Source organism: Colobus angolensis, unplaced genomic scaffold (genome assembly GCF_000951035.1).
Source record: "Colobus angolensis palliatus isolate OR3802 unplaced genomic scaffold, Cang.pa_1.0 Scaffold144, whole genome shotgun sequence".
NCBI classification, from domain to species: Eukaryota; Metazoa; Chordata; class Mammalia; order Primates; family Cercopithecidae; genus Colobus; species Colobus angolensis.
Genome location: NW_012114533.1, coordinates 3,932,357 through 3,957,663, shown reverse-complemented (window position 1 = coordinate 3,957,663; position 25,307 = coordinate 3,932,357). Strand labels below are relative to the sequence as shown.

Sequence of the window (25,307 nt, the reverse complement as noted above, 5' to 3'; positions counted from 1 at the left end):
AGAATAGCACTTACCTCAGTGGTTGTTATGAGAATTAAATAGATAAATTTAGAGTTCTCTGGCACATAGTAAGACCTCAATAAATGGAAACTATTATTATTCAGTCATCAGTCAATAAAAATGAAGTCTGTGAATTCTCTGCCAGTGACATCTTATAGTTTATAGTCTTTTCACATATTCACTAGGTCATTGGAGCTCCACAATCACCTTATAGGTACTGATTGTTCAAGCTACCATTGCTACTGACAAACTACCCTAAAACTTAGAGCCATAAAACAACCATTTTATTATGCTCACAGATTCTGTGAGTCAGGAATTCCAAAGAAGTACAGCAGGAATGGCTTATCTCTGCTTCACAGTGTCTGGGGCCACAGCTGGAAGCTGCTTGAAAGGCTGGGGAGAGGCTAGGCGAGGTGGCTCCCGCCTGTAATCCCAGCACTTTGGGAGGCCAAGGTGGGAGGATCACGAGGTCAAGAGATCAAGACCATCCTGGCTAACACGGTGAAACCCCATCTCTACTAAAAATACAAAAATTAGCTTGGCGTGGTGGCAGGCATCTGTAGTCCCAGCTACTTGGGAGGCTGAGGAAGGAAGGAGAGAAAGAGAGAGAGAGAGAGAAGAAAGAAAAGAAAGAGAAAGAAAGAAAAGAAAGAGAAGAAGGAAGGAAGGAAGGAAGGAAGGCTGCCTGCCTGGCTGGGGAGTAAGTGAGACAAGGGGCTGAATCAGCTGAGACTGGCAGATCCACTTCCAAAACAGCTTCTTCGCCAAGCTGCTGGCACTTAGGTGGGAAGGCTGGAAGGGTGGGCTCAGCTGGGACTGGCACCTAAGCACCTACATGTGGCCTCTCCACTATGGTGGCCTCAGGGTAATAGTCAGACTTCTTACAATGTTCTTGCAGCAAAAGCTACATGCCTTTATGACCTAGCCTCAGAAATCTTATAATGGACATTCATTTCCCATTCTCTTTTGGTTGAAGTAGTCACAAGCCCATCCAGATTCAAGGGAAGGGGCTGTAGACCACACCTCTCCGTGGGAGGCATACCACGAAGGCCATGTTTTAAAATCACCACACTGGCATTATTTCCTGATTCTAGATGAGAGATGGTAATTCAGTGGAGATTAAATGATTTGCCAAGGAATAGTAACTGGGATAGTTAGTGGGGAAGCGGGCTTGCGGAGGAGAATGATTTTTACCATAATTCTGACTCTAAATTATTGCTCTTTCAATTCGTATATATTACATCAGCTAACACATACTTGCTAATATGTAAAAGTTCAAAGAAAAAAAATCAACTGGTTTTGAGTATATTCAGTAACTTCCCTAAATAGAAACACAAATTTAAAAGAATAAGGTTTGCATTTATAAGCCCTTGCATAAAAACTTCATATTTTAAGGAGGTCCAGGGATGAGTGCAGTCCTGAGATTGGTCAGACGCAACTTTGTATCATTTTTCTCACAAAGAAAGGTCTATGAAGATGTCCCCGATACTTAACTGTGATTTCATTTGTTCTCTAGGAAAATCTCATCTGGCCATTGTCCAGCGGGTGAATAATGAGGGAGAAGGAGACCCTTTCTATGAGGTGATGGGCATTGTCACACTGGAGGATATCATAGAGGAGATCATCAAGTCAGAGATCCTGGATGAAACGGATCTCTACAGTAAGTGCACAGCCTTGGCTGTTCCCAGGGTCATCTTATTTCCCTCCAAGACTCTCAGGTAAGGCCTTGTTTGATTTATAGAAAGGGTGTCAGGGCAAACTCTGTGCCCTGATGTGTGTCAGCCACTTATGCCAGGTGCTGCTGTGGCAAGATACCCTAGCTGGAATCACTTCTGAGTCACTGGGAACATGCTAGCTAAGTGTTTATCAGGAGGCAGCCTTCAGGAACTGAGCCAAGACTATGAAAAGGAGACCTCCCAGCCTTTGGGTAGAAAAGGGACTACAGGAAACACAGTGTTCCCAGGACGGTGCCCAGAGGCCTCTCTGCCCTTGTTTCTGTCCCCCGTGTTCTTGTTTGGTTGCTTCATTCACCTAGATGCAGACCCCAACAGGGGTTCCACTCACACCAGAACAGCAGTGAGCAGTGGAGACGGTCATGAGATTGCCTACTCACAACCTAAGCCAAAAACGGAATATTCCTTCTTACACACTTCCCTGTCCTCTTATGCCTTTCAGCCTACCACCCTCGGTTTCTGTTCTCTCCCTGCCACTAGAATCCCTGCTCTTGTCTCTGTTTCCTTCTTTCTGGTCTGCTCCCCGTCCTAACTCCCTCACTCAGGAACAATATAGACTTTTCTATGCAGATGTGAATACTTTGGGTTACTGAACCTTATCAAAACTTTGCTTGCAAACACTACAAAGGCATGCTTTGTCTCTAGGATTGGAATGTTATCTAAGTCCATGGGAGTCCCTAGGCCAGGAATGGTTTCCTCCTCAGAATTTAATCTCATGGAATAGCCATCCTTTTCTTCCTCGCAGATAACTCATTTCAGACTTCGGTCCTTAGTTAGTGAGATGCGGCCTTTCAGAAACTGGCTCCTGGTAGAAAGAGCTTTGATGCCATAAGGCAGTGAGCAGTGCAGAAAGGGTGCCTTCCTTCTGGACAAAGAGATCAACCCTAAAGGTGGGCCAGGCCTTGACAAAAACAAGGAGGAGAATCATGGCACCTCCCTCCAAGAGCCTGGCACTACTGTGCTTGCCCCAACCAGGCATGTCTTCCTCACGTGGGGATCGAGCTTGGAAATGTCCTCTCCCTCCCCCACCTCTGCCTGCCACTCTTGATTTAGAATTCTCAGGTGTAACCTGGGCAACATGGTGAAACCCCATCTCTACAAAAAATATAACAGTTAGCCAGGTGTGGTGGCGTATGCCTGTAGTCCCAGCTACTTGGGAGGCCAAGGTGGGAGGATCCCTTGAGCCTGGGAGGTCCTGGCTGCAGAGAGCTGAGATTGTACCACTGCATTCCAGCATGGGAGCCTGGGAGGACTGTCTCAAAAAAAAAAAAAGAAAAATCCCGGATGTCTCAGATAAACTGGTGAAGCCATTCACACTAAGGTGTTAGGTGCTGATAATAGTCTAAATGAGTCAACTCCCAGGGTACTTGTTTGAACAACATTAAGGCTTCAAGCACACACTATTAAAATCTAAGGAATGAAGGGGGGAGCAGAGGAATGATTCCCTAATGATGCCATTTTAAGTAGCAATCTGATGGGGGAGAGGGGAACTATTTAGGCAAACTTATACAAATCAGAAAGTTGCTCACTAGTGAGAGCGAGGCTGATAACCTGTATCTGCTACTCTTTTGCTGAGTGATCCTCTTTCTACAGGAGCAGATTAGGGTAAATCAGCTGCTGGCATGATTCCTTAAGAGCTGTGAAAAGGCCCAGAAGCCAGGGATACTGTCTTTCTTCTTGCATGACCCTGACCTCAGGTGATCTGGACACCTGGGTCTAGGTCTGCCCACTGTGACTTGAGCAAAAGGAGTGTCAAAGCAGGGGCCAGATGACTGCGAAGTCCCAGGGTCAGAGCGGGCCATGGAAGAGCTGTGCCGGCAGGAGGGCACTTTGTCCCTTCTAGAAGGAAACCCAAAAGCAAGCCCCAAAAGGAGAGAGGGCACACCAAGGAGCCAGATTCTGGGGCCTTGTTTTCCTGCCACAAGGGTTCATTCCCTTTCATTCTCACTGCAGCCACTCAGCTTGCACCAGATGTTCCCCCACAGCCCTGTTTCCCTTTAGGCCAAGTTTGGAGAAAACCCAAATCCTTTTCCCTGTTCCCCTTAATGCAGATAAGATGGGCTAGCAGTTTCAAAATTTTATTCAAAACTCAGGGAAAACAAAAGAGAAAGAACCAAAGGAGACATTTCCTGTACCAAAAAGAGAAAGGAAAAAAAAGGGGGGGAAAAGTAGATATATTTAGACAAGCTTTAAAAAGAATGAGAACAAATTAAATTGGAAAAAGCAAATTTTTTCAACCAATAATTACATGCCTGATATATAGGCTCTTGGGAGGTACCAGACCCTGCCTGAGGCCCCCCACCCAGAAAACCCACCTTTAGAGATTATAGGTCCAATCTTATTTCTTCTCCTCTCTTCTTCCCTATATTTCCCCTGATTCCCTCCCAGTGGAGGGACTGGGGTTGAAGCAGGGAAATTGTGATATAAGAGGTAGTGGCTGACCTCTTCTCTTGTGTGGCATGCTTCAGGTACTACTCAGATCATGGTTCAGATAAGCAGCAGGAGACTAGTTGAGGCCAGTTCGGGGGAAAGGAGGGGGACAGAGTCAGAAATTCCCTGGGCCCCTGCAACCCACTCGATACTAAGAATGCAGGTCCCTTGTGTGTGTATGACTTTGGGTAAAAGCATTCTCACAGGTAGCTTCCAGTTGGAGTCTCATAATTAATTGCACAAGATGAGTACGAGAGCTATATTAAATATTACTAGCCTCCTTGTACAGGTTAAAATAAAAACTCTGATGCTTAGAGAGGTTGCATGGTGAGTAAGTAGTGGAACCAGCCCCAGAACCCCAGACTTGGGTACCCCAAGCCAGCTTTCCCCTTTTTCTGCTATACACTCCCTAAGTGTGGAAAACACTGAAATGATGGCAGTCTCCCATTGTCTATCCCTTACCAACATCCTTCTACTTCCTGGGTGATACTGTGATGTCATCCATAGTTGACACTGCAGAAATGTTCTATCTGTCCCCTGTGATTCTGGGAAAGCCTCCAAAGACCAACAATGATTCTGAGATAGCTGCAATCTGTCCTCTGTGACCCCGCAGCTGACAATCGGAAAAAGCAGAGGGTCCCACACCGGGAGCGGAAGCGGCATGACTTCTCCTTGTTTAAGCTTTCGGACACAGAGATGCGGGTGAAGATCTCACCACAGCTTCTGCTGGCCACACACCGCTTCATGGCCACAGGTAGGACAAGTCTCCACTCCAGAGAAGCTAAAACACAATCTCTAGGCTGGGACCCAGGCACCAATCCTTGTTAAAATCTTCCAGCCTGATTCCAGTATGCTGTCAGGACTGAGAAGCACTGTACTAGGAAGGAGGTTGCCTTAGATAGGGTAATGGATGCCACCTACTGTCGTATTGAGCCCCAGGCCTGATCTTATAGAGGAAGAAATGAGTATAACTCGACTCTTCTACCAGCGAAAAGAGCTAAAGAAACCATTGCCACACTTTTCCCTTTTCTACTCACTTCCTGGCTGAAGCCTGAGGCCATCTCCCTGTCTGTTAGACTTGCGGTGCCCTAGGGCAATGCCATAGAAGCCTGTGAGCTATGGATTGTTTAAATACAGAAGTGGATTGTGAATCTTGGGATCTTTAGAAAGAACAAAAAGTGAGACAATCCAAAGATTAGCTGCTTCTTGTGAAGAAGGTCAAGTTTGTCTTTGAACCCTCTGACCATCCATGCCTAATTAATGTGCTGACCTAGAATGATCATATCTATCACGAAGTTCAATATTTAATTAATCCAGCATGTATTTATTGAGTATATAATGAACGCTAGCACTGTTTTAGGTGCTAACGAGTAGAAAATATTCAGTTGCAGCTGCTTTAAGATAGAATTTCTAGTTCTGAATACAGATTTCTTTTAACTACTTCCCAGAGCATATATAATATAAGTAATATGAGTTTAACATATGTAATATAAGTAATAGCTGTAATATATAAATATGATGCAAGGATGCCTCATATTATTGACAACTTATTATTTAAATAATTGCCTGTCTCTAGTAATGTGGGATTTCATTTCATTCAGCAGATATATGTCATACAAATAAGCTGGATTAAATTATCTGCATTTCATTCAATTATAGCAGTAAAGTCTTTGTTGTTTATGTGGCTTAGTTATCCGTGTCCAATTTTAAATAAAATCAAAGAAAATTAGTAACGAAACAGACATTTCCAGATGGAGACCTGTTTCTCCTGAGGTGCCAGTGCAGGGACACACATCTCCAGAGGACATGGGTAAGGCCCTGAGATGCATACTTGGGATTAGGATCCTCCACTCCAAAGGAACGCAGAAGCCCTGCCAGCCTGGTGCCCTGGTACATGCATAGGGGGCCCTCGTGCCCACTCTGACTCCTCCCAGCTGCCACTGCTGGAATGGGTGGGACACAGCTGATGCTGATTCCTCCCTCCCCCGTCACTCTCCTCTAGAAGTGGAGCCCTTTAAATCTCTGTACCTTTCGGAGAAGATCCTGCTCCGGCTCCTGAAACATCCCAACGTGATCCAGGAGCTGAAGTTTGATGAGAAGAACAAGAAGGCCCCGGAACACTACCTCTACCAGCGCAACCGCCCTGTGGACTACTTTGTGCTGCTTCTACAGGTGAGTAGGAAAGTCAAGGAACCTCTAAGAGCCAGATGAGGGCATCTCCAGGGTGAAGAAATGGCCATGCCTCCTTCAGCACCAAGTTCCGAGACTTAGCTGGCTGCCTCAGGAACAAGGCCAGCTGGGTGGACATTTCTTCATGACCCACAGGAGGGGGCTAGACACAGAAGACTGGTGTCCTGGGAGTGCTGGGATCTTTAGCATTTAGTCTGACAACTCAGCAATGTTTGGGGTGGGGTGAATACCTCTCCAATAGGGATTTTGCTTCTAAACTTCCAGAACTGCTGCTCTGCAGAAACTGTAATACCTCCTCATCTCTGCTTGAACATCCCCTGAAATGAAACTGCCCACTGCCTGCTAAACTTTAGACAACTCTTCTTTAAACCCTTCTCTCTGTCCAGTGGAAATCTCACCATCTCTGACTTCCTTACTGGTCCCTGCTCTGCTCTCTGGAGGTGCACGGGACACATTCATTCTCTCAGCTGCATTTCAGCCTTTGTAGTTCCTGGAATCTTCTCCCCATTAAGAGGACCAGGAAGGGGAAAAATGACCTGTTCAAAGAAGTGCAACATCTCCCCAGTGCTCACATAAGTATGATCACCTTCTGCTCTGGATACCTGAATAGGCCTGTCTTAAATAAGTGTCTGACATGATTACAGCTTGTAACACTGCTGGTACCCTGTCTGGCTTCACCATGAGCTCTGTCACTGATTCCCTGTCCCTTCCTAACATAACCTTGTGAATCCTAAATATGCTGATTGTGTTTTAGAATCTTAATTAAGCTCACATGAACTTAGAAATCGTCTCCTTGTTACAGTCCACTTCCAACCTCTCTGCTCTGTCACTGTAATTTGCCTCACATATATCCTTCCAAATGGTCTGAACAAAATGACCTCTCTTCTCCAAAAAACGAAGTCATGTGCTTCACTGTTGGAAATCAACAAGAATCCTGTTACATTGTTTGTATAATGTAATGAGCACATAGTTTCATGTCTTATACTGAATATAAACTTAACAGTTCTCAAATAAAACATGGAATAAAATGTAGTAGCAAGAGTGTAGGCTCAGAAATTTGAAAACTATGGCTTTAAAATTCCATTGTTGCCATCTCCTAACTAACCTTGACCAAGTTATTCAATCTCTGAGCCTCAAAATTGAGTCCCCTGTAAATCAGGGATAAAAATGGCATGGGCTTCATGGGGTTATGGGGCTAATTGCATGAGAATCTATGCAGTGCACATAACACAGTGTCATGTCCATGCATGCTATGCATTACACATCAGCTATCACTATTATTGGCAATGAATTAAACAAGCTTCACACAGAATTAGATTTTATTTTATTTTATTTTATTTTTTTTTTGAGATGGAGTCTTGCTCTGTCTCCCAAGCTGGAGGGCAGTGGCCTGATCTCAGCTCACTGCAAGCTCTGCCTCCCTGGTTCAAGCAATTCTCCTGCCTCAGCCTCCTGAACAGCTAGGACTACAGGTGTGCACCACCACACCCAGCTAATTTTTGTATATTTAGTAGAGATGGGGTTTCACCATATTGGCCAGGCTGGTCTCGAACTCCTGACCTCGTGATCCACCCACCTTGGCCTCCCAAAGTGCTGAGATTAAGGCATAAGCCACCACACCTGGCCTAGATTTTATCTTGACCTGACTTAGAAATGGTCCAGTCTTGGACTAAACCAGTGGGGCAGTTTATGAGGCCCTGGGTTAGCTGGTGCTTAGGCCTGCATCATGGAAGGGCCATTACAGTACACAAGGACAGCATGGTTATTCATGACTGGATGCTGTTTTATGAACAATGAAGCACTGAATTTACTACAAAGAGCTACTAAATTTGGAGGTGCTTTCTCAAATGTAAATCTGGAGAGAATTAACGTTCCTCTGTGATAAGAACATGGGTCTAGTCCACTTGTTATCCAAGCAGAAATGCTTAGGGTTCTAGTCAATAGTAGAACTGGAAGTGCTCATACACATTCATAGTACACTTCCTTTTTTTTTCCCCAGGGTAAAGTGGAGGTGGAGGTTGGTAAGGAAGGCCTTCGCTTTGAGAATGGAGCCTTTACTTACTATGGCGTCCCAGCCATCATGACCACTGCTTGCTCAGGTATTCTAGTTTCCATTTGTTTATTGGGAAACTAATGGGATATGGTAGAAAAAGCAGAGGGGTTCAAGTCTTGACTCCTCCTTTGACCCCTGTTAATCATCCTGGACAAGCCATTTAACTTCCTTGGCTTTAGTTCCTTCCTCTGCAAAATGGGTGTATGAATCACTTTTCATTCAGTTAGTGCTTAAAGAAAAGTGACAAAAATTGAATTGTAAAAAGCAGTAATATTGTCAAGTGTTAGGGATCTAGGGTGGTAGATTTCAGTGTGAAAAGACAAGTTTATTTTGCTTTTTATACTGGTTCCCTACCCTTCCATTTAATTGCCTGGTTTTTACAGGGTTAATTGGTGCTGGGGGTAGATAGAAGAGGGAAGATTCCCATAAGAAGTGTGTTTTCTGAGTTGCCTCTGAAACCCACTGCATCCTTCTGTCCTTAGATAATGACGTGCGGAAGGTTGGAAGTCTGGCTGGATCTTCTGTCTTTCGTATGTATCTCTCAAACCCCTTCCTCGTCCTCCCCATCGTAGTCCTGCCTCGGCCCGCTCTAGGGACCTGGACCTGGGCTGGGGCTAAGACAAATGCTGGCAGCCTCTTTGTAATGTTCTGCCAGGAACACTGCTTCCTGCCAGGTACCCACAGACCATGGGAGCTTAGGTTCTTGTGTCTGGAATGTTTTCTGCGGCTTCTCTGCTCACATGGTTGGGGGGATGCAGGGGTTGGAAGGGGAGGCACTGCTTATTGCCACCTTCCAGGAAATGCAGGCAGGTGATTTGTGTGCTTGGGCAGAGGTTCAGCCCTTCCTTCTGTGCAATAACAATTCACCCATGGCCTTTACTCAAAAACTCTCATATGCTATTATTGTGTCTGTGGGGTTTGTCCGCAGTAAGAAGTGACTGCAAGATTTGGGGATGTAAGTTCCACCCTTGTGCAATACGCTGCTTATCTGCTTCTCTTTCCTGCTTCTCCACCTCTCAGCTAGTGGAGAGGTATCTGCCAGCTGGCCATGCATGCTGTTGGTGGGGGGCAGGCACAGGGCTGATGGCTGGTTTGCTCTGCCCCTTGTGTGCTGTGTCTTCTTGCTGTTTCCTGTGTAGTTATTGCACTTGTGTTTAAAGGGCATGGCATTTCTTGTGATTAAAAGTGTGATCCAGAAAGAATTATTTCTCTACATTTCTTTCTGATTCACGGATCTGAATTTTGCTTTCAGCTGTTAGTGTTTACAGTGGCCACTTCAATGCCAAATAGGGTCTTTCCTCGCATCATAAGAAAAGATTTTACATATTCCCTTGTGGTGGGAATTGTCAGAGAGTCCCAGAGCTTGATATCATAGTCCCTGGAACATGGCAAGGTAGATACCATTTTAACATGAGTGAAACTAAGGAAATGACTTGCTTCAAATCACCCAGTAAGTTGGTGACTGGCCAAGATGCTTCCCGGTGTCCTGGCTAGTTCACACAGCACAAGAAAATATAGTTTTCAGATCCATCATATTCTGGAATGCAATTTCTAAGTGAAAACAGTGGAACAATTTACAGTGTAATTGTTACAGTGTAATAGCCCAGCCAGTGGCTGAAATGAAGTACCTGTCCAGTCTGAAGAGTGGCAGAACTTGAGTTGGAGGAGATCTGTAAAATTGAAAAGACCCTGGTACATTATTATACTTAAGACAACGAATCTCAGTGCTCAGTAGAACTCTCGACGGGTGAGGGACGGGTTACAGGACGTTAGCAAACCTTAGTTCTCTAAAGGAAATTTCCATCATCCATCACATTAGGGACAACCACTGGGATTCTAATATGTTACCTAGAAATGTCTGTGATCTCTTCCAGAAGACTGAAAGAGGTGGAAATTCTGAGAATAAAAGGCCTACATATGGCTTCCTAGCCCAGTGCTGTGGCCAGGCATGGTGGCTCTCACCTGTAATCCCAGCACTTTGGGAGGCCAAGGTAGGTGGATCACAAAGTCAGGAGTTCGAGACCATCCTGGCCAACACGGTGAAATTCCATCTCTACTAAAAATACAAAAATTAGCCAGGCACAGTGGTGCATGCCTTTGATCCCAAGTACTTGGGAGGCTGAGGCAGGTGAATCGCTTAAACCGGGGAGGTGGAGATTGCAGTGAGCCAAGATCATGCCACCTTACTCCAGCCTGGCTACAGAGCAAGATTCCATCTCAAAAAAAAAAAAAAAAAATTGTTTTAAGTAGAAGGAATATGTTATCCAATTTCTTCCTTTCCTTCCTTCCTGTCTCTAGTTCTTTCTTTCAAAAGTGTTTAATGGCATCAGCGAGATAGAAATAAAGTTGCAACATTGATTTCTCCTTTAAAACTAGTTAACTGAAAAGAAGCATAACACTCTTTCTTTTTCTCTCCCCATGTTACTGAGCATCTCTGTAAATCTTCAGAAGGGAAAAGAAATATTATTAGCCAATAGGGATAAAAAGACATTTTCCATCCTCCCTGAATCCATACTCAGTGTAGTGAAGTGTGAAGTAACTGCAAAGGCCAGCCATATCCCAGTTATCCCAGGTGAAGGCTCAGCCCATGGTCCAGCCACCCAGCATCTTTCACTGGCCAAGAACCTCAACCCTATAGGTTGAGGGAGAGCTTAAGTCTAAGCCAAAAGGCAATAAAATCTTGTAGGGTCTTGGCCCAGCCCCCTCCCCCTATGCTTGAAGCTAGCTTGATCAGCCTTTGAGGATGAGGAGTGAGATTATGAGTTTGCTGGAATACTGGCACGATGACCTATGCTTCAAAGTTGAACTTGAGGCAAAGAAGTCTCTGGCTTTCCTGTATGAGGCGAAGGGAACATAATCTACACTGTCTTCTTCTTGGTTCTGATTGCCAGGAACCCAGGGTAGCTGGAATAGGTGCACACACAGGTGTGCAGATGTGGAAAGAACAGGTCTCCTTTCTGTTTGGTGTATACATTTATACATTGTATACAATGTTTACAGTTTGGTGTATACAATGTGTACAATTTGGTGTATACATTTCTACATTTAGAACTATGATTCTTCTTGAGAATAGAGGGTTTCTTAACTCCATTGTGTCTCATAATATTGGAGGCCCATTCTAATATTCATTAACATCTCATGTCAGAGTAAAGGATTATCAGGTAGGTCATTTCAAATAAAATCATTTGGTTTAGCAAATAAAACTGCAGAAGCTGTCTATTTCCGTATGCTATCATCTGCAGACTGGTTTCATTTAGCTCCTTAAAAAGGACTCTGGGAATGATCAGATAAGAGAGATGAAGACAGGTTCCCATGGGTCCCCTGCCCAGACACCACTTGAAGGGGGAGGAACTGGACTGTTACTACACACTCAACTCTACCCAGGCCCCCAAGTGATAGCCAGCACCATTTCCAACTCTGTGGGGAAAGAGAAGGAAAAGGGAACAGAGAGATGCTTTGGACTACTGGTACTTACCACGAAGTGGCTATGATTTAATTCAAGTTGATTCATATTAACACTGCTAGAGATATTGTTCTTCCTTTATCCCTATCCTCTAGCAATGCACAGTTCTTCACCAACACTGTGACCAGAGGGAGCTCCTAGGAGTCAGAGGCAGGATGTAGCTTCCTCAAGGATGCCCCTAGCAGGAGCAAAGGCTTTCCATTCAGGCCTCTGAGTACCCATGCAGGTGCCCTTGGCAGTTGAGCTCCATGGGAGCTGGGAGAGCTTGGTGGGAATGCAGCGCTGGGCTCCCAGCATGTTTGCTGGCTCAAAATGGGGGCCTCAGAGAGTGCTGCCTACATGCTTCCCACAAGCTCGGCTTGTGCTTGTGCCTCTGATTCCAAGATGTGTTGCACATCTTTTCAGATGACTTTCAGCAAAATCCATTTTATTTTCTTGTCTTTCTGGAGAGTGACTTTGTAAGAGGATGTGATTTCTGTGTTTTCAGAGTCAAGATTCCTTTTTGCAGAGAAGTGTGATGTTGTGAAGATCCAGGAACAGACTGTCTCACCCACTTTGTTCTTTGTCTCTTTCCTTTTGTGTTTATATCTTCCCTTTTGCAACTCAAATCCTTGGCCCCTGACTCTTTAGTGCCCATCTCTGTGTCTCGTACCTTCGCTGTCAGCAGAGGGGACTCTCTGGCAGGTTCCCCAGGTAAACATGCATGGGTGTCTCGGGTCTCCTTAGATCCAGAGGGGTTTGCAAGAAGCCTTTGGCCTCTGTCACTTTCCTGCCTGAGAACTAATCTCTCCAACAGGCACTCTTGTGACTAAGGCATAGCACTTTGCACAAACAGCACTCATTTGCACATACCACCCAGGCATTGCTGGTTCAGTGGTGTCATTTGTGAGCTTACCTCCCAGGAATGTATCTGTGTATGCACATGGAAAAATGGTGGGGGTGAGGGATAGTGTGAGTTTTTCCTCATTTGTTTGACTACAGAATGGAGGGATGAGGAGGACAGCATGAATGAAATGGGAATAGTGGAATACTATGCTTTATTTCTACCTATTTTCTTTCTACCTTTGTTTCCTTCCATGTCCTAATCTTCCTAATAATGTTACTGTGTGATCATCATATTCTCACTAGCTCTGCTCATGCAAAGGATGCTATATGTAAAACTTTCAAAACAACTTTTCATTAGGTTTAACCTCTTTTGTTAATAAGTGAAATAGTCACTGGGTTTCTTTTTAATCGGGTAACAATTCCTCATAGAGCTAGACAATAATTGAATGACTGAGTAGAATGCAACAAATCTGAATGATCAGCTGTTTGTTTTTGTCTCTAGAGGTTGTTTTCTTGGGCTCATAGAGCAAGTAATGACTAAACCAGGAATGTATTTGTTAAATTGCCCTGCAGTTAGCACACAGTTCCATTTCCTCTACCCTTTAAATCTGTATCCCTTATCGCATTGCTGGGGTAGTGATACTAAGACCCCACCATATCCTCAGTCATTGAGAAATTGCTTATGTTTCTCTGTCTGTATAGTAGACCCTCAACATTTAAAAAAGGCTATGTTCTCCAATTTGCAACCTCAGTAGTATTTGTGTTGACTTCTGTTTTTTCCCAAAATCAAATTTTTTCATCAAAAACCATCTGGTCCTCATGTTGATCTATACAAGATAAGTTAACCACCTTCTCAAATTTCACCGACATTTTCTCTCTCTCTCTTTCGATGGTGATTTTCCACTAAGACATAGTTTTTCTTGCCTTGTGAGAGCTCATGCCTTAATGATGACTACAGGAACGGACAGTCAATGTGAGATACCAATCTGGTGCCCTTGCCAGCTAAATGGTCTACTCCTACATGCCAGCAAAATTAGAAATGACCACATGATGGACCTTCAAGTTCCTTCACATGCAGTGAATCTTGGTGATGCCAACAGTGTGCTGTGAAGGTTCACAGGAAAGGGGAGATGCACATTTTAAAAGACTTTCAGCCCAAAAGATCAAAGCGAGGATACGTTTTCCTTTTTAATTAACCTTCAGTTAACCAGATGACCTAGTTAATTGTAACTTCCCAGTTAAAGGAAGGTTAATTCTAGTTCATCTGTATTGATTATGATGAAGTTCATGATAACCCAATGTCAGACAGAGATGAAAGTGATTCCTTCCTGCTGTGCAGAACCTCCAGGAAGTGCTGAGGCTTCTGATCCAACTCTGGGTGCTGTCACGTGCCCCTGAGAGTATTTTCAACTTTCCCCCCTTTTCCATGACTGTGGGTATTCAGCACAACAAGAGATTAGTGTCAACACAATGCAAACCCTACTCATAAAGAGGTAAGCTTATTCCCACCCTTGGTTTAACTCTGCAGGGTGGAGCAATGGTCGGTACAGTGGGAGAAAACCAGAGGTAGGGAGTGCCTAGCTTCTCCTTTGGCTTATTCCTCTCCACCTTATGTCTGGTCTCTATCTAGAGCTAATCACTGTGCCTTCCCAGTGATCAGGTGACATCCACAGGACCTATTCTGTGATATTTCCTCTGTCATTCTTGCTTTTGTTCCATATCATTAGAAGAAGTCACCTCAGAGGTCTGGGATTTTGTAGAAAGAATCTCCAGGTAACTTCTGGCCCTGTAAGCCCAGAGACTTGGGAACCAGGGGTTCTTATTCAGTGCTCGATTGTCCATTCATAATGTGCATTGAGATCAACAATGATGCCATTTTCTCCTAGAATATGCCAAAGAACCTAAAAAAAATCTTTTTACTTTGCAAAATGTGCTGAGTGGAAATATTGATTTCTGATCCAGATACATTAATTTACATATATGCTAAATCTCAACCCTATCTTATATGGGGGAAAAATAAATCCTAGAAAGCAGTAGGGTCTTTAAGTCTAAAAAAGAACTGTCATTGTCTTATCTGACTCCCCACAATCACTTTGGGAGATAGGCAGGAATTGTCATTGAAAAACAACAGACAAAAAAACAGACTCTGAGAAAGTCAGTCAGTGTTGTATGTGTAGCAGGTAGGTAGAGGGACAAGGACTGGAATCTAAGTCTTAGATCGTGCTCTCCACCTACTGCCTGAGACCTTGCTTCACCTCTGAATATAGACATTTTGTGCCCTCTAGAGGGCTGTGATTTATTTGCATTTTGAAAGCAGTGCTAATAACAAATCTGGTGCTCACACTAGATTGAGGCCAGAGGTCTCTGCGCCAAATATTGCCATCATTATCCATGGGGAGCCTCTTTCTATTTGAGCCTTAGTTTGAAATAAGAGCACAGTGGTTTGCAGATTACCTCCAGGGTGTGGTGTGGTTAACCAACTTGGCAGGTGCTTTCATTTAAAAATGAAACTTCTGACCAGGGGTTTCCCCTGAAAGTACACAGCCCCACTGCAGTTATCATTCCCTTTCCCCAGATTCGCTTCTTCTTTCTTCTCCTGGTGGTGGAGATAATTTTGAATTCCCCATGACAGTCCTTTCAAATCCACAAAAGCACAGAGACAGAGACTTTGGAACCAAGGGTTCTTTTTCAGTGCTCAGTTATCCATTCATAATGTGCACTGAGACCAATAATGACAGTTTTCTCCTCAAATATACAGGGAATCTCTAAAAATAATATTTCTGCTTTGCAAAATGTGGTAAGTGGAAATAATCCTTCGGGTTGGCTCTTGTGTGATGAGCATTTGGGAACCGTTAAAGCTCCGTGTAAAGTGAGTTCAACTGGGATCCTAACTTGGGCTCAGAGTTCACACTGTAGTTTTGACAGTTTGGTGTTTGGTTGTCTGATGCTAAATGTTGCCCCAGTATAATGAATTTTAATAATTCTAGTTTGTACTCTTACAGGTCTATGTAATTAAGCTTCCTTATCCATTTTGGAGAACAGAGATTGCCGATGGCACAATCACAGTCAGACCAAAGTAGGCCATTCCCCCTCATCCCTCACTGATGCTACAAAAGATACAGGCAGGCAACCCCTGAACCCTCCTTTTTCCTAAAATCCCCATAAGGAAAATGGGAGCTTAGCATTCTACTTCTGTATCTTGGGGTCTGCTTCCAGGATAGGGTTGTGAAGACTCCCGGGATACAGGTGTCACAAATGAAGCAAGAGTCCCAGAGCTGCTGCGTCCAGATTTTCAGGGCCCCTGACTATGACTGCAGAAGGAGAGGAGATTCCATCCAGCCCCAACTACAGTGTGAATTCCTCTTCCATACCCTTTGCCACCCTGCCCCCGATTTTACCCTGGTGCCTTCTCCACCCAAACCTCAGCAATCCAAGTAGCCAACCCAGGACAGATATCTCTTACAGACTGACCACTCAAAGGCTACAGGAATGAGGTCTGTCACAGTTTCATAGAGCAGAAAACCCTGCTCCTTATCACCCAGTTACACCTGAGCCAACCTGAGGGTCTGATGCAAGAGCAAGAGTGGGCAAGGGATGGGTTGATGGCTTAGCCTGCCACCTGTTGATAGGTCCCGTGGTCGGTGTTACGTATCACTGTTTGATCTGTCTCCTTCCAGACCTCCTTGCACTATACTTAGGATTTTCCTCCTTGCTTCACTCCCCCAAACTGTGCCTCTGTACTTTTAGGATATGCGAAGGGGAATTACACAACTTGAACTAGTTTGCCATGCTGCTAGGACACTCATCTGTTACTGATTTTTTCTGCTTTTTATTAAAAGCATTTCCATGTCCCTTGCTCAGAAACCTCTGAGTGTATGTGCACAATTACCAAAATGCCAAGTCATCAGCATCCCACCTATTGAGGAATGTCAGACTCCAGGACACAAAAACATTGATCTTGCACAATACTCAGAGGAGCTAGGACTTTCTCATGGAGTAAAGGTTCTTTTTTCTTTTAAAAATTGCTTTTATAGACTCGATCTTTGTAAGACAGTTGTATCGTTTGGTGTTGGGAATCCTTTATGATTTTATAAATAAACTTTCAATAGCATTGTTTTTACTTAAAAAAAAAAAAAAAAAAAGACGTGTTTTTCCTCTTCCCAGCATAACAGTGATGTAGCTTGTGTTTGACATGTGAGTCCCTGTGGGTGTCACCCACACTGGGTGCCAGTGAAATGATTAGAGCTTTGGAGGGAACTGGGATGTAGTTGTTGCCTCTGTCTCCAACAGGAGAAGCTTCCACAGATGAAAGGAGTTTAGTAGGTAAAATAGGTCTATTTCCCTGCTGTCCTCCCTGAACATATCTTGAACTGTGACATAAGAGATGAGGATGTGGAACAACTGGTGTAGGGTGTGTGAAGCCCATGTCTGGCCAGGCAAAGTGGAGGATTATTGAGAAATGGTGGTGATTCTCTGGGCAGCTGAGCCACAAGCCCTGCTCACACTGTCTTCCCTTGGTTATGTCCAAACTGAGTTGAGGTCAAAACCCACCAGGTCAAGGTATGGTTTTCCAGATGCTGCACTGGGGCCGAAGAAGCTACTCTTGGGCAGGACTCTCTGCCCCTCTTTTCTGCAGCAACTAGCCTGGAGGAAAGAATGCAGACTTATCCAGCCGCCACCCTAAAACAGCCACAGATGGGTCTGGCCAAGTCAGAACTCATCAATTTGGTTTTTTTTTTTCTTTTTTTTTTTTTTTTATAGATTTAGGGGATACAAGTGCATTTTTGTTACACAGATATATTGCATAGTGGTGAAGTCTGAGCTTTTAGTGTGGCCATCACCCCAATAGTATACATTGTACTCATTAAGTAATTTCTATCCCTCACCCTCTCCTGCCCTTGTGGGTCTTCAATGTCTATTATTTCTCTGTGTCCACTTGTACATATTATTTAGCTCCCACTTACAAGAGAAATAATGCAGCCTTTGACTTTCTGAGTTATTTCACTTAAGATAATGGCCTCTATTTCCATCCATGTTGCTGCAAAAGACATGATTTCATTCTTTTTATGGCTGAATAATATTTCATTGTGTGTACACACACACACACACACACACACACACACACACATTCACAGAATCACATTTTCTTTATCCAGTCATCCATTGATGGACACTTGGGTTGATTCTGTATCTTTGCTATTGTGAATAGTGTTGCAATAAACATACATGTACAGGTATCTTTTTTACATAATTTCTTTTCCTTTGGGTAGATACCCAGCCGTGGGATTGCTGGCTTGAATGGTAGTTCTATTTTTAAGAATTCATCAGTTTGTTTTCAAGGGATCAGGCCCAGAAGTGAAATGTACCTTTTTCTGTCCAACACTACTGCTTTTTACAATAACCTTGGTGCTGCATGTTGTTCTCTACAGCACCATCACTGTCCCTGTCCCTGTCAGTTCTTAGTCGCTCTGGAGAAGGGTCTGGTCCCTCATCACACAATGGATGGGTAGGGCCCTAGGCATCTGACTTCAGGGCCCCCTGTTTCACATGCCCTTATTAAACAGTGTTTCTGCTCCATGTGGCCTCTTCCTCAAGTTACTGGGCCAAGGCCTGAGGCTTCTTGGTGCCCTTTGGTTCTAGTTGCACACTATTTTACTCTATCAGCCACATTTCTGGAGTGTCCTGCTCCCCACCCTCACCTCTTGGGGAAGTCAGCTTCCCCAGAATGACTTTAGGTTTGTGATGATTTAAGAGCTTTGGTGACTTTAAGAGCTTTAGTTTGATGATTTAAGAGCTTTAATGACTTTAGCTTTGTGATGATTTAAGATCTCTGAAACCTTTTTTTACAACAAATTTAGATTATAAACTATAAGAGTCATTGTATTGCCCTGTGGGACCCTGACATGCTGATTCATTTATTCTACACATTTTCCTTGAGTACCTTCTCTAGGCCAGGCACGGTGCTAGGTGCTGGGCATACAATGAGGATAACCAGAGAAGACAACATCTCTGCCCTCGTGGAATTAAAAGTTGAATTAAGTAGATGTAACAAGTAGTTACTAATATGTAATTAATGCTTGTGAAAGTGCTTTGAAAGGATGGACAGGGGATCATGATAGAGTAGAACAGGAGGAATCTTCCTACGGTGACCAGACAAGGTCTTCAGAGAAGGTGGTGCCTCAGCTGAGAGCTAGTGACTGAGGAGCAGACAGCCATTAGCTGAGGGGGAAGGATGTGGGGTGGGGAGGGGAAATGGCATTCACTGAGGTGAGCAAAGCCTGCATGGTTAAGGATACCCAAGGAGGCCAGTGGCTAAAGCAATGCAAGAGAGGGGAAAGGAGGCCCCAAGATAAGATCAGATAGGAAAGCAGGGAACAGGTCACGGCAAGGAATTTGGATTTTATTCAGACACAATAGGAAGCTGATTTGTGTTTTAAAAATGCGATTCTGGCAGCTGAGGTGAAAACAGATTATAAGATAGTAAGTGGGGAGACTGTGGTCCAGGTGAGGCTGAGGTAGCTGGGATTTGACTGGAGACAGAGATAGGACCGATGGGCTCATTATGTCAGATGGATAGCGAGACTCCATGTGGGGCTGAGGGAGTGGCAGGAGTCAAGGACAATCCCGGGTTTCTGGTTTCAGGAACTGCATGTAAGTGGATGACACTTACTGAGAAGGGGGAAGACTGGAAGTGGACTCCTTAATTCTATAATCAGATCAAGGCAGTGATGATTATGGTTCTAATGAGAAAATGATTCAACCTATCATTTTACTCTTTCTGCTGCATGGTTTGCCAGGCAACAGCTTGGCAGCTAAATAGATCATCAACTTTCCATGACTCATTCCAAATAGATGCTAATCAAATATTTTGCTTTATCTCAAGAGACAGGATTAAATTCCCAAGGTTCTACCCTGAAAGAGCAGAATCTATAAATAATCTGATTCTTCATTTGAGCCCCCTGAGCTAAATCTGTGTTAAGAGAAGCTGACAGCCTCCTCATCCCCTTTTTTGGAAGAAGCAGAAGGACTGGGGGAGCTTTGCAGTCTACCACTTGGGGTGGTTCCATGGTTGAGATGATGTTGGAGTCACCTTTGGTATCCTCTTTTCTGTGTTCCTGGAGGGGGCAGCTCACATAAAACCAAGTGACATGGTCTTAATCGAACTTTTCCAAGAAGTGTTTCTTAAAAATGTGAAAAGAACCTGGCTAAAGCATTCAGGAGATCTTTGACAGAAGACATGCAGATTATCCCAGTGCCCCCCTCAGGCCTATGCAAGGGGGAGCCCAGCCCTAGACCCACACCTTGGCCCTTCTCAGTCCAGCCCATCTATATGGGGCAAGGAGTTCTCAGGGCCAAAGGGATGTGCTGAGCCAAAGCCTGTGTCCTCCCTTCTAAACCACATTTCAGACATCCAGAATCCTGGAATCCCCACCCAAACAGTCCTAGGGGACCAGGGGTCCAGAAGCCCTGGGGGCAGGGCTGGCTATCCACCCACAGCTCTGTTTTCTGGCATGGTTGCTATGAACATTGTCAAGGAAGAGGATAAGCCTATTTTTACCATTTATTAATGTAACTTCTAACTTAAAAATATTTATCCTTGTGGTTTGTGGGCTTCCGTTTGTCCCAGGCCCTGCCAACGTGGGAGCAGGCCTGAGTTCTTCCCACTATAATGTAAGGCCACATGAGGATTGGTTGCCTGTGCTGTAACAGATGGTTTTGAGGACAAACCCAAGGCCTAGGCCTTTCTAAAATAAGTTTTGTGATTGGAGTTGATGTAAAATACCTCACCATGGTAGAGGGGCTCATGGTCTAGGGTAGCAAGCCACGCTTACAGTGCCGACATCATCTCGTGCAGGGTCCATGTGCACCTAATCTGAAGACAAGAACCAAGGAAGATGTGAACCACCCGCCCCTGTCTGGGGGAAACAGATGCTCCAGCTCCTCACTGGGAGAGGTTGTGGGGAGCAGCCCAAGTGGAAGGGAGCCATGTGTTTGTCTTAGGTATTTGTTCCTCAAAGGAATAAACATCAACAAAGCAGCTCAGCAACTTCCCAGGCTCTGATGGGATGGGTGAGCCCTGTCACCACCACCCAGTGTTACCATTGCCTGAAAGTTGTATGGGACCTCAGTAAACAACATCTGTCTCCCCCTCCTTCCCTGTCTCCCTCCCTCCCTTCCACTTCTTCCTCCCCACCCATCCCTCCTTGTCTTTTCTCCATCTCTCACCATCTGCAGTAAACCGGTCCCCTTCTCGCTGCAGTGGGTTGAATCGCTCTGAGTCTCCAAACCGAGAGCGCAGTGACTTTGGGGGCAGCAACACCCAGTTGTACAGCAGCAACAACAACCTCTACACGCCCGACTACTCAGTCCACATCCTCAGCGATGTGCAGTTTGTGAAGGTAACTCTCCCAGAAGGTTATCCTCTCCTTCCCAGTGGGCAGCATTGGCTGGGTGACCGGGGCAAGAAGACTCCCCCTGTGTTCCAATACACTGCTGGGTGGTAACTGCTACTGGCTGTATAAAGGCTGTTTTGAGTCAGCTTTAGGACTGTTCATTATTTGTCACTCTTTTGACATCTCCTGGCCCCCTTTTACCATGTGGGAAAATGAGGCACAAAGCAATAGGTTAGCTTGTCTGACACAAGTTGCTGCCAGAATCATTTCCTTTGGATCCCCTACCATTGGCATCAGTTTGATTTTATTCATTGGTTTTTCTAAGATAAGATTTTTCTAAGATAAGTTTGCAGGTGATTAATAAACCAAGTGATGTATAGAAGAAACCATGCTATACATCTACCTGTCTGTTGGTTAAAAAGAAGAAACCATGCTATACTTTTACATATGATAATATATTTTTATACCTTAAAGTCTAAAACACAACTTGACCTGTGTGTTAACTGAATATCTTTTGTAGTCACTAGTAGGACCGCTTGAAAATTACTAAGCTATTTGAAGAAAACCATGTGCAATTGCCCAGGAGAGAGGTAGCAAGGCTCATGGCCTCATAATTAAAGAGGAGGGGAGCTGTTTCTTCATACTCCTCACTGGGATTGGCATCACACAGGAGCCTTTAACATTTTCCCCTTTTCTCTTGTTTCCATAGGTGTTTTTTGTTGTTGTTGTTTTGGTTTGGGTTTTTTTGTTTTGTTTTGTTTTGTTTTGACAGAATCTTGCTCTGTCGCCCAGGCTGGAGTGCAGTGACATGATCTCAGCTCACTGCAACCTCCCCCTCTGTGGTTTAAGCGATTCTCCTGCCTCAGCCTCCCAAGTAGCTGGGACTACAGGCGCCCACCACCATGCCCAGATAATTTTTGTATTTTTAGTAGAGACAGGGTTTCACCATGTTGGTCAGGTTGGTCTCGATCTCTTGACTTCATGATCCACCCGCCTCGGCCTCCCAAAGTGCTGGGATTACAGGCGTGAGCCACCGCACCTGGCCTGTTTTGTTTCCTAGTATTCTGCAAACCATTACAAACTTTGGCCTAGATCTAGCTAGAGCCCCATTTATCCCAGGCCAACAAAACACCCAGTGAGTTCACTTGGTAGCTGTTGTACCAGTTGCAGGCTGGGTCATGAGAGGTGCACTGAAATCACTAGGGTGGAAGAAGGTCCTTCTTTCCAGAATACATACCTTGATTATTTGGAGAGGGGTGTGTGCTGGCTGGTTTTCTGTGTTTCAGGACTTTGTGGATAGCCCTGAGTTAAAACTGATATCAGCCTATAAATGTAACTTTGAAAAGTAACCATGGAATATTTCGAGGGAGGGATAGAACCTGGGGGATGGGGTGAGACAATAACTATTTTTTGCAGTAAACTGTGCAAGGCACTTTACTGAGTCCTTTGCCTGAATTATCCATTTAATCTCATAGCCACCCTATGAGGTAGGTGTTGCTGTCATTCCTATTTTCTAGATGAAGAGTTGAGGTTTGAGGAGTATAAGGTCACATGGCTAGTAAATGGCACAGCCAAGCTTCAAAGTTGGGTCTTTCCGCCTCCAGAATCCAAGCCCTAAAGTCAGTGGGCTTTAGAGTGAGTGATAGGACATCGGAGCTAAAGGAACCCAGGGAAGTGCCTTTACGAGCTGACCGGGCAATGCTCATGGGTGCATATGACTGTGGACACTTAAGTCTAATGTGACAAGGAGGTTAAACCTTAGAAAACCATAGCCCATGATTCTGCTCCTCGTAGCTTCCAGCCCTGAAGCTTTCTCATTGCTAATGCAGACCTTCCCCAGAAGGGGAGGTAGGGAAAAAAGTGGGAAAAGAAGAACTCTAATATGTTAAGTCTGGTTGGTTGTCGTGTTGGACATGTGATCTGTGAGGAAAGAAATGGAAAGTCATAATATGAGTATGTGATTCAACAAATATTTAATGGAGGCCTGCTGTGTTCTTGGCACTGTTGAGGTACTGTGGTGAAGACAGCAAGCTGCTGCCTTTCGGGAGCTTACAGGCTAACGGGGGAGAAAGACGACAACCACGTGCATAACCTAGGTAATTTCAGGTAGTAATAAGGGCTGTGAAGGGAATAAAGAGGTCATTGGGATCAGTGATTGGGCAGAGAAGGCAAGGAGACTGCTCTTGAAATGGTTATCAAATAGGCTGAGGAAGGACAATTTTGCTGAGACTTGAAAGGGGAGGGGGAGAATGTTCAAGATAGAAACAACAGAGGCTGGAAGGAGCTTGGTAGTTTAAAGGTCTGAGTGCCAGCCCATGGTGTGCAAAGGCAGAGGCTCCATGAGAATGTAGCATCAGAGGTGGACACCTGGGATCTTTACGCCATAGTAAGGAATTTGGATTCTATTTTAAGTGTGGTGGGATTTTTATTTTATTTTATTTTATTTCATTTATTTATTTATTTATTTATTTTGTAGAGACAGGGCTCTCACTCCAAAATCTTGGCCTCCAGCAATCCTCCCACCTCAGCCTCCCAAAGCGATGTGATTATAGGCATGAGCCATGGCACTCAGCCAGAATTTTTATGTTTGCTTCTCTTTTCATTTACATTAGTCAGTTTTGGCCACTGTAACAAATGACCATGAACTGTGTGGCTTGAACAGATATTTATTTCTCACCATTCTGGAGGCTGCGAAGTCCAAAGTGCCCACAGAATCAGCATCTGATGAAGGCTCACTACCTAGTTTTCAGATTACCTCTCATTGTGTTCTCTCATGGTGGAGATCAAAGAAAGGAAGTAAACTCTCTCCTTTTTTTTCTTTTTTTTTTTTTAAATTGAGACAGGGTCTCACCATGTTGACCAGGCTGGTCTTAAACTCTTACCCTCAAGTGATATTCCCGCCTCGGCCTCCCAAAGTGCTGACAAGCTCTCTTCTTATAAAGGCACTAATCTCATTCATGAGGAATTCACCCTTATATCCTAATCACCTCCCAAAGGCCCCACCTGCTAATACCACCACATTGGGGTTAGAGTTTCAACATATGAATATTGAGGGGACACAAACATTCAGTCCATAACCGTTCATATCAGAAGCTGAGAAAATCAGTATGAAGATTTGGTTTGCTGCTTAGAGTAGAAAAGTGAAGGAGATTTTGAAGAGTCATGTTCAATGGGCAAAACATCATTAGGCTTTACAGATTGGACAGTACTTTCAGGAGATGGATTTGGCAACTCCTCAGAGGAATGTGGTAAGATGATTACCTAGCATTAAGTTTGTAAGGATTTTCTTAAAATTTGCCTATGGGCTGGCCATGGTGGCTCACGCCTGTAATCCCAGCACTTTGGGAGGCCGAGGTGGGTGGATCACCAGATGTCAGGAGTTCATGACCAGCCTGGCCAACATGGCAAAACCCCATCTCTACTAAAAATACAAAACTTAGCCAGGCGTGGTGGCGGGCGTCTGTAATCCCAGCTACTCGGGAGGTGGAGGCAGGAGAATCACTTGAACCTGGGAGGCAGAGGTGGCAGTGAGCCAAGATCATGCCACTGCACTCCAGCCTGGGCGACAGAGGGAGACTCTGTCTCAAAAACAAAAACAAAAACAAAACTTGCCAATGATCTCATATCTCCAACCCTAGAACATAAGGGAAGGAACATTCTGCAAATCACAAGGAACAGAAAAGTCTGTTTCCTAATGTGAGATAGCGGCAGTGTTGAGAATGCCAAATCCCCGGTCAGTTCTCGGGTGTGTCTGTCCTTTTTGTCCAAACAGAAGACTTTGCTGTGATCAGTGCAGCTGAGCAGCACAGAACTTGATCTTTCTTTCCATCTGGATATTTTGAAGTTAAGAAGACTAAATTTCAAAAGTAGAGAAGTTGAGAGGAAAGTGGAAACCAATTAAGTGTTATTCAACTGGGCGTAGTGGCTCACACCTGTAATCCCAGCACTTTGGGAAGCTGAGGTATGCAGATCACCTGAGGTTAGGAGTTTCAGACCAGCCTGGCCAACATGGTGAAACCCTGTCTCTACTAAAAATACAAGAAAAAATAGCCAGGTGTAGTGGTGGTCACCTGTAATCTCAGCTGTTCGGGAGGCTGAGGCAGGAGAATCGCTTCAACCCAGGACATGAAGGTTGTAGTGAGCCGAGGTGACGCCATTGCACTCCACCTGAGTGACAAGAATGAGATTCTGTCTTCAAAAAAAAGTGTTATTCAAAAACC

General features: G+C 44.5%; 1 protein-coding gene across 3 annotated transcripts in view; it reads left to right on the top strand.

The window, feature by feature from the left end:
• The window catches only part of CNNM1 (cyclin and CBS domain divalent metal cation transport mediator 1), a 67,961-nt gene that overhangs the window by 29,788 nt on the left and 12,866 nt on the right, over window positions 1-25,307 (top strand). For 2 of the 3 annotated variants that reach the window (XM_011935573.1, XM_011935574.1), the window contains exons 2-7: window positions 1,517-1,660; window positions 4,777-4,917; window positions 6,166-6,335; window positions 8,353-8,452; window positions 8,889-8,936; window positions 20,930-21,093. In XM_011935573.1, coding sequence (XP_011790963.1) covers window positions 1,517-1,660; window positions 4,777-4,917; window positions 6,166-6,335; window positions 8,353-8,452; window positions 8,889-8,936; window positions 20,930-21,093 — 767 coding nt within the window. Of the gene's footprint in view, window positions 1-1,516; window positions 1,661-4,776; window positions 4,918-6,165; window positions 6,336-8,352; window positions 8,453-8,888; window positions 8,937-12,499; window positions 12,563-20,929; window positions 21,094-25,307 lie in introns of all 3 variants that reach the window. The other variant, XM_011935572.1, reaches the window with a different exon arrangement.